Here is a 17,751-nt window from a genome sequence, read left to right on the forward strand (position 1 = left end):
AAGTAACTCTTATCATGATGACTTTAAGCAATGTCAATCAGTTCTTATCATGATGACTTTAAGCAATGTCAGTTCTTATCATGATGACTTTAAGCAATGTTAATCCTTTCTCATTTATCCTATATGTGATTTGTTTACTATTTTGTATGAATGTAGCCTCTGGCAACTCCCTAGTTTTAAGAAGAGTATTTAAGGTCGGAACTTAAAATAAACGACAGAGTCTCTTAGGCGGCAGTCTGGAGCTCACAGTCTTCTTGGACTGCTGACTTGAGCTGTAGTCCTCCCGAACTCCATCTGTTTGTCTCTCTTCTATTTTTTCCTAGTCCTTGCCCCTATTTCAGGAATCCCAATCCGCGAACCCTGGTTTGCTGCCGGCTGGCCCCGGCAACAGGTGTGAGCCACCATGCCCAGCTAAGAAATATTAATAAAAATTCTTCAGTGCCTTAATGCAATCTTTATGAAATAAGCTACAGGCCAGGAGCATATCCTAGTGGTAAAGTGCTTGCCTACCATGCATAAATCCCTGGGTTCGATTCCTTGGTACCACATACACAGAAAAGGCCAGAAATGGTGCTGTGGCTCAAGTGGTAGAGTGCTAGCCTTGAGAAAGTCCAAGGACAGTGCCCAGGATCTGAGTTCAAGCCCCAGGACTGGCAATAAATTAAATAAATAAGCTATTGGGAACTCTCCTAGCTGATTGATAGCCCATCAGCTGATGGATAGCAGCCTCTAGGGACAGAGTTGGACTGAAGGATGCTGAAGAGTGGACCATTTCATTTAAATATACAGAGATCCATACGAGGTGAATAAAACTTTTTTACTAGGGTAAGTGAATCCTGGGTATTGTTGGGGGTCACCTGAACATAAGTGAGCTTCCCCAAGCTCCTGGGCTTTGGCCTAGCAAGGCCAGTAACTCAGTAACTGCCATGGAGATCTGCATGCCTACAAAGGGCATCCATTCTCCCCTGGTGAAAGTAGCAGTCTTGCAGGGAGGGAGGTCAAGAGAGACTGAGAAAGATCCGGTAAGAACCTTGCCTGCTGCATGGTAAGATGATCAGAGTTCATGAATAATGGAGAGAAATGGATCCTCGAACTGAGAGCTAGGCTGATTCCAGGGCTCTGCCCTGCTCAGGAGGGACCCAGGCTTGGGGTGTTATTCAGAGACCTTGTTGGGTACGTGGCTTGGATGTCTCCTTGGTAGAGGGCCCCTACTTGACCCAAGAGTGACCTGGAGGGGTTGCAGGTTGCTTCTCCTGTTCTAAGTTCAGGTGGGAAATGGATGCCAAGAACTTTGCGTCACCTGAGTCTCCATGAAGGGAGGAGAGGAGCTGGAGCTGGGGCAAGAGGAAGGAGTCAGCCTTTCTCCTCTTCATAAATAAGTGAGAAGGCCCAAGGAGAACCCCGGGGCAGGTGCAGAGCGGGAGGGGGTAGGGAAGAAGGAAAAGACAGCAACAGCAGGGGCAAAGAAGAAGTATTCACACTGGCTCAGGAGCTGGAGACGAGAAAGAAGAGTGGAGCCATTTGGGCCAAGGTGACAGGAAAGAGACCCAGTGTGACCCAGCTGGACCTGAAGCCATAGGAGAATTCTAGCACTCTGAGAAGTGAGGATCACAGGTCCAAGGAGGCCTGAGATGGTGGGTGCATGAGTCTTTGAGCACTGGGCAAGGGAAGCTGGCAAGATGATGCCCCAGAAGAAGAAGAGGAGGAAAAAAGACATTGACTTCCTGCGCCTGTATGAGGAGGAGCTTCTCAACTACGCCTCGGAGGATGATGAGGATGAACTGCAACATGAATACTACAAGGCTAAGGGTAGGTGGCTCTGCAAGGCCAGGGTGGAGCTCGTGGCTGCCAGATCTGCCCCTCTCTCTGGGTAGTGATTTTAGGATTCTGGCCCACAGGTCACTCTGTGTGTCTGTTCTTTATCTCTATGGAAGAAGCAGGGTGGGCATCATGCCACAAACTCTATGGCACTGCAGAGAAGGTGATATACCCTTAGGTAGAGTTCTAGTGGGGCACAATAGACCAGGAGCTCGGTTCCTGAAGATTCCAAGTGCAGCCTGTCCCCCAGAAACATCATCTTTACTATGATTGTTCAAAGAAGAAATGTCCATTTCATGGATGAGAAAACTTAGACTTAATAAGAAATTCAGTTGAGATGATAGGGTGACGCAATTGCGTCATAGCACGATGACCATCCAGGCCCACTCGGTTCTGGGGTCTTATTTACTTCAGTGATTCCTTTAGCCATTTATTGGTGCTCTGTAGCTAACTCTTCATCCAGGTAAACCTTCGCTGAGTCCCTCCTGTGTTCCAGGCTGTGTGCTAAGAGCAATACTACATGGCCTTTGACAATTCATTTCAAAGGACTTTATGAGTTGGGGTTCTCCTTTGGTAGTCAAACAGAATTTTGCATTTTCTGCAACTTACCAGATTTTTATCAGATTGTTCTTCAGCCGCCCAAATTGCATTTTATTTAGAATTTTTACATCAAGGAATAGTGTATCTATGGTGGAAAATTCACAAGGGTACAGCATGATAGATTGTTATCTCATGGCTGGCTGTGCTTTTAGGATCCTGTTCTACAAAATCCTTCACATCACTTCCCAGAGCTAACGGCTATCCTGGATCTACCATCAGAATTCAGTTGTTTCTGTTTTTGAACTTCATACAAATGAAATTGTGTAGTGTGTACTTTTTTTGTGGCTATCTTCTCTTTCATTCAACAATACAACAGAGAGATTTAATCATGATGTGGATGTGTTTATTATATAGCTTGTTCCTTTTATTGCCACTATGGGGGCTTCCATCTAGAGCTTCACTCTCTTGCTTAGCTCCCTCCCCTCACCTCCTGCCTGACTTTCCCACAAGGCTGTGCTCTACCACATGAAAACACCTTCATTTTCAGCTTTTTGTGGGTCAACTGGAGATAAGAGTCTCTTGGATTTGTCTGCCTAGACTGACTTTCAACTGTGATTCTTACATCTAGCTTCCTAATTATCTAGGATTATAAGCCACGGGCATCCAGCTTAGTTTATTCTTTTTAGGTTGTTCAGCACTGCATTTATAAACATATCATTTACTTAATTTTTTGTTGATAGACATTTGATTATTTCTCCTTTTTTCCACTGTATGGATAGACCATGATTTATTTATCCATTCACCTGTTGATAGACATTTACATTGTTTTCAATTTGGCTCTATTAGAGATAAAGTTACTATGAACATTTGTGTTCAGAGGTCTTTGTGTGAACATATTTTCACCTTTTGAGTCAACATCTAAAAGTGGAAAGTTTAGAGCTTACAGTAAGTGTATATTTATCTTTTTATTGTTGGGAATATATAGAGGGGTAACAGTTACATTCGTCAGGTAGTAGGTACATTACTTCTCACACATTGAGACCTCCCCTCGTTATATTTATCTTTTAAAGAAATTTTATTTAAAACTTATAGGACTTCCATTTTTCTTATGTTTGTATGAATTCTCTTTTTTGTGTGAGCAGGGTCTTGCTATACTGTAGCCTATATTGTCCTTGAACTCGAGATCCTCCTGCCTTACCTTGGGATTATAGATGTGTGCCACCATGTCTGGCTATTTTTTGTCAATTCTTTATATCTTCTAGGCATTAGTCCTTTGTTGGCGATGAGTTGCAAATGCCATTTCATACTCTAAGGCTCCCCTTGCCATTCTCTTAGCTATAATTAAATCCAATGGATCAGTTTAATTAAGGTCCATGCCCTATTTCAAAAGCAGCTATCTACTCCTTATTGAGATAGATTTATCATTCCTCTCTTATGGCACCAGAGTCTCTTCTTCTCCAAACTAGCCCACTCAGGCTTCTTCATCTTCACTCATGTGATATGGTCTTAGAATTTCCATCAGACTTGGCTATTCTCCTGTGGACATTTAATTTGGAAATTCCCTGTGTACATACAAGCCTGGTAGCCACACTCCAAGCCCAAGAGTTGTCCATAGAGGATCAGAAGAGAGCTTCAGGGGGCATTAGTAGATCAGGCTTCTCTTTGGCGTAGACTATGAAGAATCAAGGCTCTGGTTCAAGAGATGGGGACTTATACACACGTCCTGCTATCCTTTATGATTTGGGAGTTGGTTAGATACAGTGACATCCCAAGGTCCACTCACCCCTAAATACTATAGTTACTGAGCGTCCCAGGCCTAGAAGGGAACATGTTAGGATTAGAGATGCTCCTCACAGGCTCTGGAGTACCATGCAGCATGTGCTTGTCAGTTGAGCTACCACCATGTCTGCCAAAGGAACTGGCTGGTAGCTCCTAGAATTGAAATAGGCTATTGAAACAACAATAGTTTTTTTTTAAAAAAAAAAAGAAAGAAAAGCTATTTATTGAGTATCTTCTGCATGCCAGAGCCTTTAGATCTATCATCTTCACTCTTCAGAGCAGCCTGGCAAAGTAAGCATTCTTGTCCAGTGTTACAGGCAGGTTGATTCTTGCCCAAGGTCATTGTGCATCTATGTGATGAGTCAGTGGCACTGAGGTCCAGCACTTTTGCTCAACCATGCACATGTTGTAGGATGAGGAAGTAATGCCTGCATCATATCTTCCACAGACCTGCCACACAGAAGTTGCTCAAAGGTGTTCAGGTGTTCATATCTCCATCCTCTGGCACCAAACATTGCCATTTTCACCTGCAACTGCCCCCCCCCCCCAGCCCCGGGAGAGATGCTGAGTTGATAGGTTTGAATAGTCACTCAATTTTTTCAGTAGATTTGATTGTCTCCAAGAATCCAAATGGATTCTTGTCCTCATTCTCCATAAGATAGGCAGGGCTGTCATGAGTCTGATGCCCCGGCAGGAAATATAAACAAGGAAGATGAACAAGTTCCAAGAAAATCAAGAGAGGAAGCTCAGCATCCCTGCAAAGTGCTTTACAACCAGTGCTGCCTTGACTTATCTTGGGTAGGGTGTGACCAGATTCCCCTTCCATTCCTGTTTCAGAGTCCTCCCCCATAAAGGGGTGTTTGGTATTAAGGGTGAGGTTTAGATCTTTCAAAAGGAAGTGTTAAGGTATCTGATCCTGGCCTGAAACTTTGTAGCGGGTTCCCAGAGTCCTCTGAAATGAACATCCCTGTAGGGCAGACAGGAGCCCTTTTTTCTCCAAGCCCACACAGGGTTCTGGATTCTCTTTGGAGCTTACATCCTGTCTTCTCTCTCCTCAGTGTATGAGGTGGTCATAGCCACCGGGGATGTGCGTGGTGCAGGGACAGATGCCAATGTCTTCATCACGATATTTGGAGAGAATGGGCTTTCTCCCAAGCTCCATCTCACCAGCAAGTGAGTAGCACCTAGGCCCTGGTGGGGAACTGGGACACTAATTGGGTTGATGCAGTTCTGGGGCAGCACAGGGATGGCCTTCTGCTATGTGAAGAAGACGCTACTGACCACAGGGCTTTTTAAGTGGTGAGGATTCTAACAACACACTATGTATCAGCTAGGGATTGTCCCACAATCTCCTTCAACTTTCCTCTGTCCCTTTCTCAATTTTTCAAGCAGTAATATTTTATCATACACCTGTCCCTTGATATAGGAGAATAAATGCCATGCAACTTTGGTGAAACTCACCAGATCCAAGGCCTTCTTTTCCTCATATACCACTGCAGTCACCATAGCCATATGATGGTATATATCGCTAACAGTCATTGGGAGAAGGAATGTTGGGAAAATTGTGAATGCAAAGGATCATAGAACTGCTTTATGCTCTCAATTATGCCAGGCACTGGTGATTGACACCTGCAATCCTAGCTACTTAGAAAGCTGGGATCAGAAGACTGCAGTTTGAAACCAGTCCATTCAGGAAAGTCTGTGGTGTTCTCATCTCCAGTTAACCACAAAAAAGCCAGAAGTAGAGCTGTGGCTTAAGTGGTAAAGCACTAGCCTTGAGAGAAAAAACTTAGAGATAGCACCCACATCCTGAGTTCAAGTCCCAGGACTAATGCACAGGCACACATACACACACACACACACACACACACACACACACACACGCACGTGCACACACACACACAAACACGCACACACACACACATACCAGCTTTATGGAGATCAATATTGTGAACACAGCCATGTGGATCATGGTGTATGAACACATCATGTCCTCCACTTTGTTGTAAGCCCCTGAGGGTGGGGTCTGCCATCTAAGCTTTGATCCCCCCCTTCTACACAAACATACACAAGCATACATAACAAAGCCAGGGGACAAGTTAGCACACAGAATTTCAGAGATGGCTAAAGACCTTGGGAGCAGTGCAGTTCCCCGCTTTTCAGTCTTCGCTGTGAGTACAAGGACTTGACCAGTTGGTTCTCAGACGACCAGGCCTCCACCTTTCAGAGCAGCTCTACTTAGAATTATTTTACTCTCTGAGTTTCTGGGTAAGATTCTGCGTTAGCCAACATTTCCATAGCCATGAAACATGAAACCTTTGGTCTATTTTAACCTGGTTGGGGGAAACTGAGGCCTAGAGAGGAGCAGCGAGTAGTTCAGAGTCCTGGGAGAGCTGGTCCTCCATCCAGGTAAACCTTTAAATGGACTGTGTGGCCCCAGTATATTGAGGAGCCTGTGCTTGAGGCCCACTGGGTCCCTAGCCTATGACCTGAAAGGTTTATGTCCTGGCACTTCCAGGGGAGATGAGTGAAGCTATAGAGGGGTGGATGACCAAGCCACAAGGCTGTAGACTCTGCCTTGCAGGCTTACAAGGACTATGACATGTGCTGGCTCCTACTGGGGGCCTATGAGGTAGTGGTAAAGCAGGCATAACATGCTCTTTTATCCGTTTCTACAGAACAGGGTACCTGGCTCTTTGCACTGCGTGTGACATGGAAGTTTTTTCCCTCCAGTGATGTGGGCACGGTAAAGGGAATACATGAAATGCCCATCCTCCTTGCCATGTGTCCTCCCAGAATGCACGAGGGGAGGGAGATGCCACCAGTACAGGGGAGATGGCTAAATGGAATCTCAAAGTACCTTTTTAAGAAACAAGCAAGCAAACTATTTCTACTTCTGTGGTAGATCCTCACTGTCCTTCCTTCTGTTATGCACCCATCATCCTCAGATCCTTCTCCTTGACCTTAGATTCCTCCCCTTAGCCCTGTTTGTTTGTCCCATCTCAGGTAGGCCCCTACGGTTACTGATATGGTATGGTATGAAGGATGCTACTTAGTCTTCATCTCAGCCATCTGGGTGTCAGCCTTCCCACCAATGGAAAAAGAAAGACTGCATCCTGAAGAGGAGTGGCTAGGAGTCAACAGCCCACAGCTTCTCAGGAGGTTGCTGATAGGGAGTCTGGTTGGGTCTGTTATGCTCTAGATTGGGAAGCAAGGGTACAAGTCTAGCCAAGACTCTCATCAGGCTGGTTAGGAGGCTCAACCTTAGCCATTTAGGCATAGAGTAACAGCTGGGCCCTAAGAGGTAATGGAGAATGCTGTGACAGGAGGTGATAGAGCTGCCAGCTAAGGGGCCCAGGGCTAGGGCTACTTGAGCTTCCAGCATCTACCTTGGTTCACAGTGAATAGTTAAAGCTCAGCAAATGTTGGAAATTTCATGTGACCAAGATTGAGCCATCATAGGGAAGGAAAGGATTTCTTTTTTTACCTCCAGTGGTGAAAAAAAATGGTCTTAGGTAAGAGAGGGGCATGAAAGGATCAGTGAGTCCAAGGGAAGCAACTTATAAAACTTTGTAAATAGTTGAGACACCACATGTAGACATGGAGGAGGCCTGTAGCTGGTTGTGCTGGTTGTGATTTAGGGGAAAAGGGGAGGCAGATGGGAAAGCAATAGATGCCAAATTTGCAATGGTGGCCAAGATCATCTGACTGTAGTAGGCACCACAGATGGGGAAGAAGGAGCCCGAGTCTGGTGGACTCATCTGAGAGCCCTTCAGATCAGTACGGAAACTCTGGGTCTGGAAGGTGAACACTGCTTTGTTCACTGCTGAAGCAGTTCAGTCACCTTGCTGTGAGACACAGATGCAGTTCAGGTCTGTGCCACCTCCACCCTGTTCCTGGGTTTCACAATCTTCATATACCTCACTATCTGCAGTTCCTTCCTCTCACACCCAAACCTACCCTAAACCCAAACCACATGTCAGATAAAGCCCCCTCCCCACATTTTTGTGTGTAACAGACCTGATTGATATCTTTAGGCCCTAGAAATTCACCCTTAGCAACATCAACAGCTTAGGATAGATACTAGATCCCTTGTCTTCAAATTCAGCCCCTGCACTTCCTGGAATTTTCCTACTCTTTTCTTTGCCACCTTTAGCTGTATCTCTTGTTCATTTCTGTACTTTGTCTTCTGGGATGCTACAGGATTTCACCTTCTATTTCTAAATGTCTTAGCAGGATGTTTTTCCTAATATAGCATAACTGCTATTTCAAGAAGAATACTGGTGTCTAATATTAAAATGCTGATTGTCAGCTAGGCACTGGTGGTTCATGCTTGTAATCCTAGCTACTCAGGAAGCTGGGATGTGAAGATCATGATCTGAAGCTAGCTTGGTTAGGAAAATCTGTGAGACTCTTATTTTCAGTTAAACAAAAAGCCAGACATGGAACTGTGTCTCAAGTGGTAGAGCTTCAACCTTAAGCAAAAAAGCCACGCAAGAGTGCTAGGTCCTGATTTCAAACTCCACTACAGACACAAAAGAAAAAATGCTGATTCTGGCCACTGTAATGGACATGGTACCCACTGGACCTTCTCCTAGGTTGAAAGTTGGTGATACTTTCTTAGACTTTCCTATTAGTGAACCTCCACTCAGACCCCCTCCTAATAAGATATGGCTCTCAGTAATATCTCCCAGAGGAAGCCCAGAGGGGAACCCAGGGGGGTTCCTTTCTCTTGTCCTATTAGATAGGGCCACCCCAACAGAGAGTGTGCACAATATGGCAAAAGGATGGGATCTCATGTATTTTCTGGAACACAATTTCCTGCTGAGAACTCACAACCTGAGAGTGTCACAGAGTGTCTGGCATTTTAGCCCAATGGCTCTGCCTGATTGGTTGCTAAAATGTCCTCCGCAGCCTCTAGAGACTATTCTTCCAGTAAGAACCCTGCTGCATGGTGGGTATGGGCCAGGCTGTGCACTGTATTAACCTTCAGCTTGATGATGAGGAGCCATGACGAGACCTGGCTTTCTACAAGATGAGAAGAGCCTGCTTTGGCAATGTTTCCACTCCCCATTTGCTAATTCCTCTCCAGATCCAAATTTCTGAGACCCATAAGCATTTGTACATGACTTATCAGAAATGGGTATTCTGGGATGAGATCTCAGGGTGGGTGGGGGTAAGAGATTATTTAGGATGATCTCAGTTTGCAGAGAGTAGGTGGAGCCTGTCTCTGCAACCTTCTCAGGAGGGGCATGGGGCACTTCCTGTCTTTCAGAGAGCTTGATCCCCATTTGCCAAACACTGTGGAAGCTTTCTACATAACCAATACTATCCTGAAACCACCAAGTATGGACCCTAAGGTGGCCTGGGGTGTTTGTTTCCTCCATCTTTGGCTCTGCTGCCTCTACAGATCTTTCTCCTTGATCTCCCTGCTTACACAAACCTCTCCCAGCCCTTTGCTGAGGGCTGGTTATTTAATGAACACACTAAAACTGGAATGTGGCACGAGTGCAAGGTTCCCCTTCCATGGAGGGGAATGCTCTCTGTGAGAGCATTTATTCAGGAACTCTCTTCAAGAGGGTCCCAGAAAGCCAGCTGCTTTCAAAGGCATATGTCATCTGTGGCTAAAATGAAGGCCTGTGCCATCCTCTTGTCTGGTCACTGGTAGTGACTATTTCCTAGCCTTCATGGACCATCAAAAGATGGAACCCAGAAATCCCCAAACCTTCTAAAATATTTGCCCCTGGCAGTGGGGTTGCAGGGCATGAGCTTTGTGAGTTTTTTTTTAAATAATTGCAAAAGAAATATGTCTTCTTTTTTGGAAAACTTAAAAACAATATAGACAATAACAGATAAGCAGCACTTTATCACAATCTTAGCATCTAGATATATTTTTATATAAATCCCTCAGGTTTTTTATTATTTTTTTGAATAAAGATGATAACCCATTTGTGTTTATTATTTTTTCATGATTGCGTTTAGTCTGTTTTTAAAATCATTCTTTTAAGTCTATATCATAAGGTTGCTTTTCTTTTATTAAATATTCTTTATAACAGGATTTTTAATGGTTGCCAAATATTCCCAGCATAGAGCTTCCCAGGGTGATTATCCTTAGTGTATTTATTTGATATAGAAACTCTTCTCTGTTTATTCTTTTAAAAATCAGTTATTTTGTCTTATATATTGAAAGAAAATTTCATTTATTCATTTCTTTGTTTCTCATTCACTTAGATTATACATTTGGGGTCTCTTTTCCCCAACAAGACAGGCTCAGTGAACATTGCATGAGTTCAGCTCCATTATAAGAGGCTTAGACACCTATTGCATGACATCTCACCTCAAGGAAACTTCTCCTTGGGGCAGATTTTTTTTTTTCTCAAAGTAGGTCCATTCTCAGAATACCAGCTTCTGGACTCTGCAGATTCTAAAAGGACTTCTGTCACTGATTTTGAGTCCTTGGTGAGGAGGCCCCTTACATCCTCTTTTATTTGGAATACTTGAATGGCTAGTAAATAGGCTGTGTTAGTTAGCATTCGGTTGCTGTAACAGGTAACTGAGATAAGTCAACTTAAAAAGAGGGAGCGGTTTGCTTTGTTTCACAGTTTGAGAGGGTTCAGTCCATGCTTATTGACACCCTTGCTTTGAGACTGTGGTGAGACAGCACATTCTGGTGAGAGTTTGTGGTGGGAGAACCTGCTCCCTTCATGGCAACTAGAAAGTATAGAGAGGAACAGAAAGGGGTAGGGTCACAATTTCCTTTCAAAGACACATCTCTGTTGACAACTTCTTTCTGTTAGGTTCTGCTTCTTATTTTTGTCCAGTGCTGAGAAAGGAACTCAAGACCTCACACATGTTAGACAAGTACTCTCCCAGTAAGCTGCATCCCCAGTCCTAAGTCCCACCTTTTACAAGCCTCCCCTACACCCAATCAGTAGCACCAAGGCTGGGAACTAAGACTTTAATACATGGAGAGTTTTAAGATCACAGCTATATCATGGGTATTTTTTTTTGTGACCTTCGTTCTCCTTAAGCTTTGTGCTGGTTCTGAGAATCCTGGCTGAGAGCACAAGGAGAGGTCTATTCTTTCAAGCCAAAAGGGTAGGTAGTGGGGCAGGAAGAATTGCTAGCAGACCTGGACTCCATTGACAGCAGTACTGGCCTGTACAGGTCTCAGAACAGTTGTCAAAGTGAGACTCATTTTCTACTACTGAAGGATTATGAGGCAAGATGGCTTTAGCCCTCCTGTCTGAGCTGCTTTAATGTAAGATGCTCTGTAGTGAGCCTGGAGTTTAGCCTAGTGGTAGAGTGCTTGCCTAGCATGCACGAGGACCCGGGTTCAATTCCTTGGTACCACATACATAGAAAAAGCCAGAAGTGGTGCTGTGGCTCAAGTGGTAGAGCTCTAGCCTTGAGAAAGTCCAAGGACAGTGCCCAGGCCCTGAGTTCATGGCCCAGGATTGGCCAAAAAAAAAAAAAGATGCTCTGTAGTTTGGACTCACCTAGGTATTGGATTGCTGAATGTCTGTCTCAATGACTTTACTCTGTTTACACCATTTCAAGATGCCAGACATACATTTTCTTCACTGCCTTCCACTTACCTGGTTGCTGGTTTGGGATGGAGCTTGCTTCTTGTTCACATGGCACGACCAGGTGCCACTCAGGTCTGTACGCACTTGGGGCTTCTGTTACAATTCTTCTGACAAGGAGGGGAAGAGACAAAGAGGCTGAAGATCCAAATGCACCTTCCTTCCTCCTCTATGCTTTCAACCTGGAGTAACCAGCAGGTATGGGATCGTGCCTTTGGAGGGCCACATGCTAATTCTCACTCTGCTACCAATTAGCAGTTTAATTGTCTATATAATGGGGTGAATAGTGCCCACAATTATCTCAGTGACTCACAGCAGGGATCAAATGAAAACTTAGACATGAGAGCAAGAAGTAGTATCACCCACTCTTGCCCTTGCCCTCTCTAGCCACATTGGAGAGGAATTTCAAGATGGGATCCAGTTACATGTAGCACTTTCCAGAAGTGAGCTGATGGAGGAGGAAGAGGACACAGCCCTCTGCTCTGCTCCAGGTCCTGTGAACCATATGCTGGTCTAGACTAACTGTGTACATGTTCATTGCAGGAGTGAGTCTGCTTTTGAGAAAGCCAATGTCGATGTGTTCCGAGTCAGAACCAACAACGTGGGCCTCATCTATAAAATCAGGTGAAAAGCAACTCCTGATCAAATAAGGGGTGAAGATGAAGGCATAAGTGATATTTCCTGGGTATTGATTACTCTTCAGGTTCCATTTGAAGGATTATTAAAGATTCAGATCTTACTCCTTCATTCAGAGTTAGAGTCCTAAACTTCTCAATTGAAAACAGATTTCTATTTTGTTGTTGTTGTTGGTGGTGGTGGTGGTGGTGGTCACAGGGCTTGAACTCTGGGCCTGGGCACTGTACTCTACCACTTGGAGCCAAGTGCCACTTGGTGGTTAATTGGAGATAAGTGTCTCATGGACTTTTTGTGTCCAGTCTGGTTTTGAAATGTGATTCTCAGATATCAGCCTTCTGAGTAGCTAGGATTACAGGCACAAGCCACCGGTGCCTGGAAGAATATAGATTTCTTAGACTGAGACATTTTGAGACTTTTTTTTTTACAAAGTTGAGACCTATACTATAGATATCTATGCTCCTCAATATAGCCAGTTCTGGACTTGCATGGTTATTGTGTACTTGAAATGCAGCTAATCCACACTGAGATATGCTGGGTGGAAAAAACAGACTCTGCATGCAGACTGAGCATAAGGAAAAGAATATATGATGTATTACTAATAAGTATATCATTATATGTTGAAATGATAAGTGGAATGAACTGCAGTACAATATTAACATTAGTTCCACCAGTTTCTTTGTGTCTTTTAAAACACAGATACTTGAAAAGTCAAATTGTATCTGCTACTCATCGTGCATATCTAGGAGAGAGGAATAGTCTAGATGGTTTGTGGTGGGACTCAGGATAGTATCTGCTAGTTGTGAATGACTGGAAGTTATGAAGAAAGGGAATTAATGAATTTGATCAATGGGAGAAGGAGATGCAGTCTAGAGGACAAGCCATGTTCTGCAAGTCAGATGGTCTAGTCAGCTTTTGCTTTCTGACTAATCCCTTATCACCTCTGTCTTGAGTAAGGTCCTCATGAACTGCACTTTTTGACCTGGAATAAGTTGGGTTTCAGGAAGTGGTGTGTGGGTGGCAGTGTAGGGCAGAGCAGGAACAGAGAGAAATGCCACCACAGACCAAGGTGAGGAAATAGCTCTGATCAGACAGGACCTGCATGGTCTGTGGATCAAGATGGTTCCACTTAGAGTCCTGAATTTGTCCATAAAAGAACATATTTCCATGAAAGCAGTGTGGCAGTTGTACATATGTATAGCTACCTTGTAAAGCATCCCCATGTCATACTCAAGGGAACTGTGGTAAAGTAACAAAAACAACAAACTGATGGGGCCTCTGTCTGGATCAGTAACTGGGGCATTTCCCCATGGAGGGGAATCATCTTGGTTCTGTCAGTAAGATCGTGAGTGTTGGCTTGTGCCCCAGGATCGAACATGACAACACTGGTTTGAACGCCAGCTGGTATCTGGACCGTGTGATTGTGACCGATATGAAGAGGCCTCATCTCCGTTACTACTTCAACTGCAACAACTGGTTGAGCAAGGTGGAAGGGGACCGTCAGTGGTGCCGGGATCTGCTGGCCAGCTTCAACCCCATGGACATGCCCAGAGGTCAGTAGCTACACTGCACTGTGCACCATCCCTCCTTGCTTGAACTGGGCTCATCCAGACATCTGGACAGTCCAGTTGTCCACTTGTGTTTTTGTTGTCTAAGGATAGTGAAAACCTATTGTTTTCCCATGAGAAAGCTGTGATTGTGAGGTTCAAAGGAGTGAAAGTACAAGAGGACCTGCAGGCGTGGTAGAGGGATGAGCTTGCTTGGAAGTGAATTTCCTTCTCAATGATTCTCATTGGTGAATGTCTGCCAAGACCTTTGGGTGGGAGGGAGGGTCAAGGAAAGCTTTCCTGGCTTCCCACTGCCTTCCCTTTCTTATAATGTCCAAGGAAGGTCAAATTTAAAAAAAATCCTGATGGGGAAGAATGATAATTTTCATCTTCCGAAGATCCATCATACTGATTCTGGTTCCTCTTGGTGTTTTCAAGAGCAAAACAACACATTTCAAAAGGTATCTGTGGTACCCAAAGTCTTCATTCATCTTAATTCTACAGGAATGGGAGATGATAGAGCAACGTATAAATCACACACTAAGGGCCTGGTACAGTGGTTCAAGCCTGTAATCCTAGTGACTTGGGGGGGTAAGGAAGAAGAATCATAATCGAGAGCTGGCCTTCCTAATGAAAGCTGGTAAGAAGTACTGAAAAACAAACTAACCAAAATGGGGACAGAGCTCAAGTGGTAAAGCACTTGTCCTGACCATGCCTGGTCCAGCTTTCTGAACAGACATTCATGGTGGTGTTATTTCATATACAGACAAGACCCTGTTAACCCCTTCTAGGTGTTTGTCTGTGCCCAGCCCCTGGATGAGCTGTGTGATATTATGCTTTGGTATTTCTAGGCTGGATTCCTGAAAAAAATATAAATCTTTAAATTTGAAATGACTATTTTGGAAAACAAAAGGTTAACTTTCTTTGCTCTTCACTTGGAATTATACCAACTTAGTATTTGGCTGCTACTGGAGATCTTTGATGATAAAAATAGGGAAGATAATTAGTTCTTCATCCATTAATTTTGATTTTGCAGGTGGAATATTTCAAAACATGGGGAGGTCATAGAAGGAGGAGAGGGAGAGGGAACATTTTTAATGAGTATGCCTCCAATCTCCAATACTTTCCATGGGAGAAAGTATTGGGACTCTCACCACTGCAAAGGTTACCTCTAAAGTTCTTCCTATTCAAGATTGCTTAAATTATTCAGGGTTCTTTGATACCCCCACTTAAAAAATACATTTAAAATGATCACTCACTGTGTTTTTGTTTTGTTTACAGTCAATAGGCCATATTAACTTTGTAGTCAAAGAGTTCCTGTTAACCTGGACAAAAAAGGGCAAAATGACTGTTTTACCTCAAGCCTTGAGTTCTTGTTCAGGATTTCAAGGCCCCTGGAGAAGCCGCCTGGATTCTCCCAACCCATTCTTCCATGAATCACTAGGAGTAGGGTCGTATCTTGGCTGGCTCTCCCAGCATCTCCATAAAGTGATCCAGATAGACATCATGCACCATTAAGCATTACACATGCATAGAGCCTGCCCAGGGACTTAAGCTCCCATCTCCATTATTGTCTCCCACTTAGAGTAGGCGTCAGGGATCCTGGCATCTTCTGGAGCCTATGGAAGGCTGGCAGTTGCTTTTCTAGTATATCTGCATTTATTATCTCCGGGAACACAGGCTTGGCTACTGAAACACTCCAGAAGTGCCATGAATATTCCCTCCTGCCATCTGTTTCTTGGCATCTCTTCCATTTCTGTGGATGCCTGCCTCCCTTCCTGTAGGGTTTCTTCCATTCTGCCTGGAATGGCTCACCCTCTTGACAATCCAGAATCCAATGGGTCAAAGCAGCAGCAGCAGTGACATCTACACACTGGAGGCAGTCCTTGGCTGGAAGCTAAGCTTGGCCTCTCACACCTCAAGGAGAAATGTGTTCTTTAGTAGCTGTCAGAGTGAGCCACTCTGGCTGCTGGGGTGGGTGGAGTGTATTTCCCAGGTATTCTGTGTTGGATGCAGTTGGGAAATACCATATTGCATTCTTGGAATTTGATTACATTTATCTGTCTTTTGAACCAATTCAGGCTGCTGCAAGAGTAATACTAGGGTTTCCTGTTCCTGGTAATTGATCTTTCATATCCACCAGGGTGTGACTTAGGGACTAGTATAAATATTGGTTAACAAACGTGTTGTGTGCATATGGAGGAAGTGAGGCTCCTGTATGAAGTGGAAGGAGCTGAAGTAGAAAGAGCTGTCCTGGAAACAAAGGGCTGGGTTTTAATCTCACTCTTCAGCCACAAGTCACTTATCCTGTCTGGGTCACTGTTTCCTCATTTTATCATAGGGTTGGACTAGATAGCTTCGGACAAATCCCTTACTGCACTGGCTTTCTCTGGCACTCTACTGGTTAACAATTTCCTGGTCTTTCTTGCCTACCCCAAGGGCCCCTCCCATGATTTCAATACTCCATGTTGATGCTGTCATTCCTAGTGTGACAATCCTGAGAAATTTATAAGCATATTGAAGAATTGCAGGGAATGAAGTACCACCCAGCCCTTCCTGGTCCCAGGGAAGCCTAGGGGATTTCCCTGAAGCTGGGGTGATGTGCATGGAAGTACTGATGAATGAACTAGAGGGGCATCTTACAGAGGACAGGTCTAACCAAATGACGCAATCTCTCTGGGTAGATTTGGGAAGATCTAGTGTTGAGTCTTACATTCTTCACGACCTCATTGCCAACATCATGTCACGTGGTGTTTTCTGGCTCAGCAACTGCCCACAGCTCAGTGCCAACCTACAAACCCTCCCATCTTGAAAACTGAGATCTGATCAGTCGGGGTAGACTAAGAATGAGCCCACACCACATCATGTGGGGAAAAATTCTGCCAAATGGGCACAAGACAGGCCTCTGAAGTCCAGAGCTGTGTTCTAATTGGCCTGAGGTTCTTTACAGCTCAGGCTGTCAACACCTGGACATAATAGCTCACAAATATGTCAAATTCAGGCCAGGTCAGCAGAAGACATCCCTTGCATCCTGAGAGCCCAAACTTACCACCTCCCCAGGGGGCAGGATCCCAGGCTCCAAGCTGGAACTTGCTCCTTAGGCTGTGTTAAGGTCAAGCCTTCTTTTAGAGTGCATTTAATCTTCTTTAGTGGATTAATAACAAGGACGGCTGTAGCCAGTTTTGTCATAAGCTTCATAGAGACAAAAGGGCTGTTTGTTAGAGAGGAAAGAATGCTAACAAGAAATAGCAGTGCCTTGGTTAGGGAGGCCGGGAGCAGACTCATGGTGAGAGGAGTGAACAATACATTTGAATTTAAGACTCTCTTCTAGTCTGGGGCCAAGTGAATTAGATTTTTTTTTCTTTTGTGACTATGCCTAATGGAACAACCTGTGCTTTGTACTGAAGGTGGCCCAGAGAGTAAGGATGGATAGTAATGGGATTTTGTTTGTTCTTAGCATTCTTTCTCCCCTTGGCCACCTTATCAGGTAACGAGGCTACAACTGCATTGCAGTACAAACTGTGCAGTGATTATCACACAGCTCCAGATGTGCCCTGGATCTCAGCAAGACCACAGTGCCCATGGTACATGTGAGCAGAAGTCATAATAGGAGAGGATTTGTGATTAATATATTAAGGATGTGCCCAAGTTGTACTGAACTGAGGACTTTAGGAACCTTCCAGAGACTACATAATGCAAACATAAATGTCAAATAAAAATGGCCTGGATGACTGAGGAAGCACATAGATGCACACAGACACACATAGCCACAGACAGACACAGACACAGGCACACACACACACACACACACACACACACACACAGACACACACACACACACATCCATG

General features: G+C 44.4%; 1 protein-coding gene across 3 annotated transcripts in view; it reads left to right on the forward strand.

The window, feature by feature from the left end:
- The first annotated feature begins 1,679 nt into the window (after nucleotides 1-1,679).
- Loxhd1 (lipoxygenase homology PLAT domains 1) overlaps nucleotides 1,680-17,751 on the forward strand; it is a 128,346-nt gene continuing 112,274 nt past the window's right edge. For all 3 annotated transcript variants that reach the window (XM_090353573.1, XM_090353574.1, XM_090353575.1), the window contains exons 1-4: nucleotides 1,680-1,809; nucleotides 5,196-5,310; nucleotides 12,267-12,347; nucleotides 13,725-13,909. In XM_090353573.1, the coding sequence (XP_090209699.1) occupies nucleotides 1,680-1,809; nucleotides 5,196-5,310; nucleotides 12,267-12,347; nucleotides 13,725-13,909 (511 nt within the window). The remainder of the gene's footprint in view (nucleotides 1,810-5,195; nucleotides 5,311-12,266; nucleotides 12,348-13,724; nucleotides 13,910-17,751) is intronic.

Source organism: Megascapheus bottae, chromosome 19 (assembly GCF_031878675.1).
Source record: "Megascapheus bottae isolate mThoBot1 chromosome 19, mThoBot2.hap1, whole genome shotgun sequence".
Classification (NCBI taxonomy): domain Eukaryota; kingdom Metazoa; phylum Chordata; class Mammalia; order Rodentia; family Geomyidae; genus Megascapheus; species Megascapheus bottae.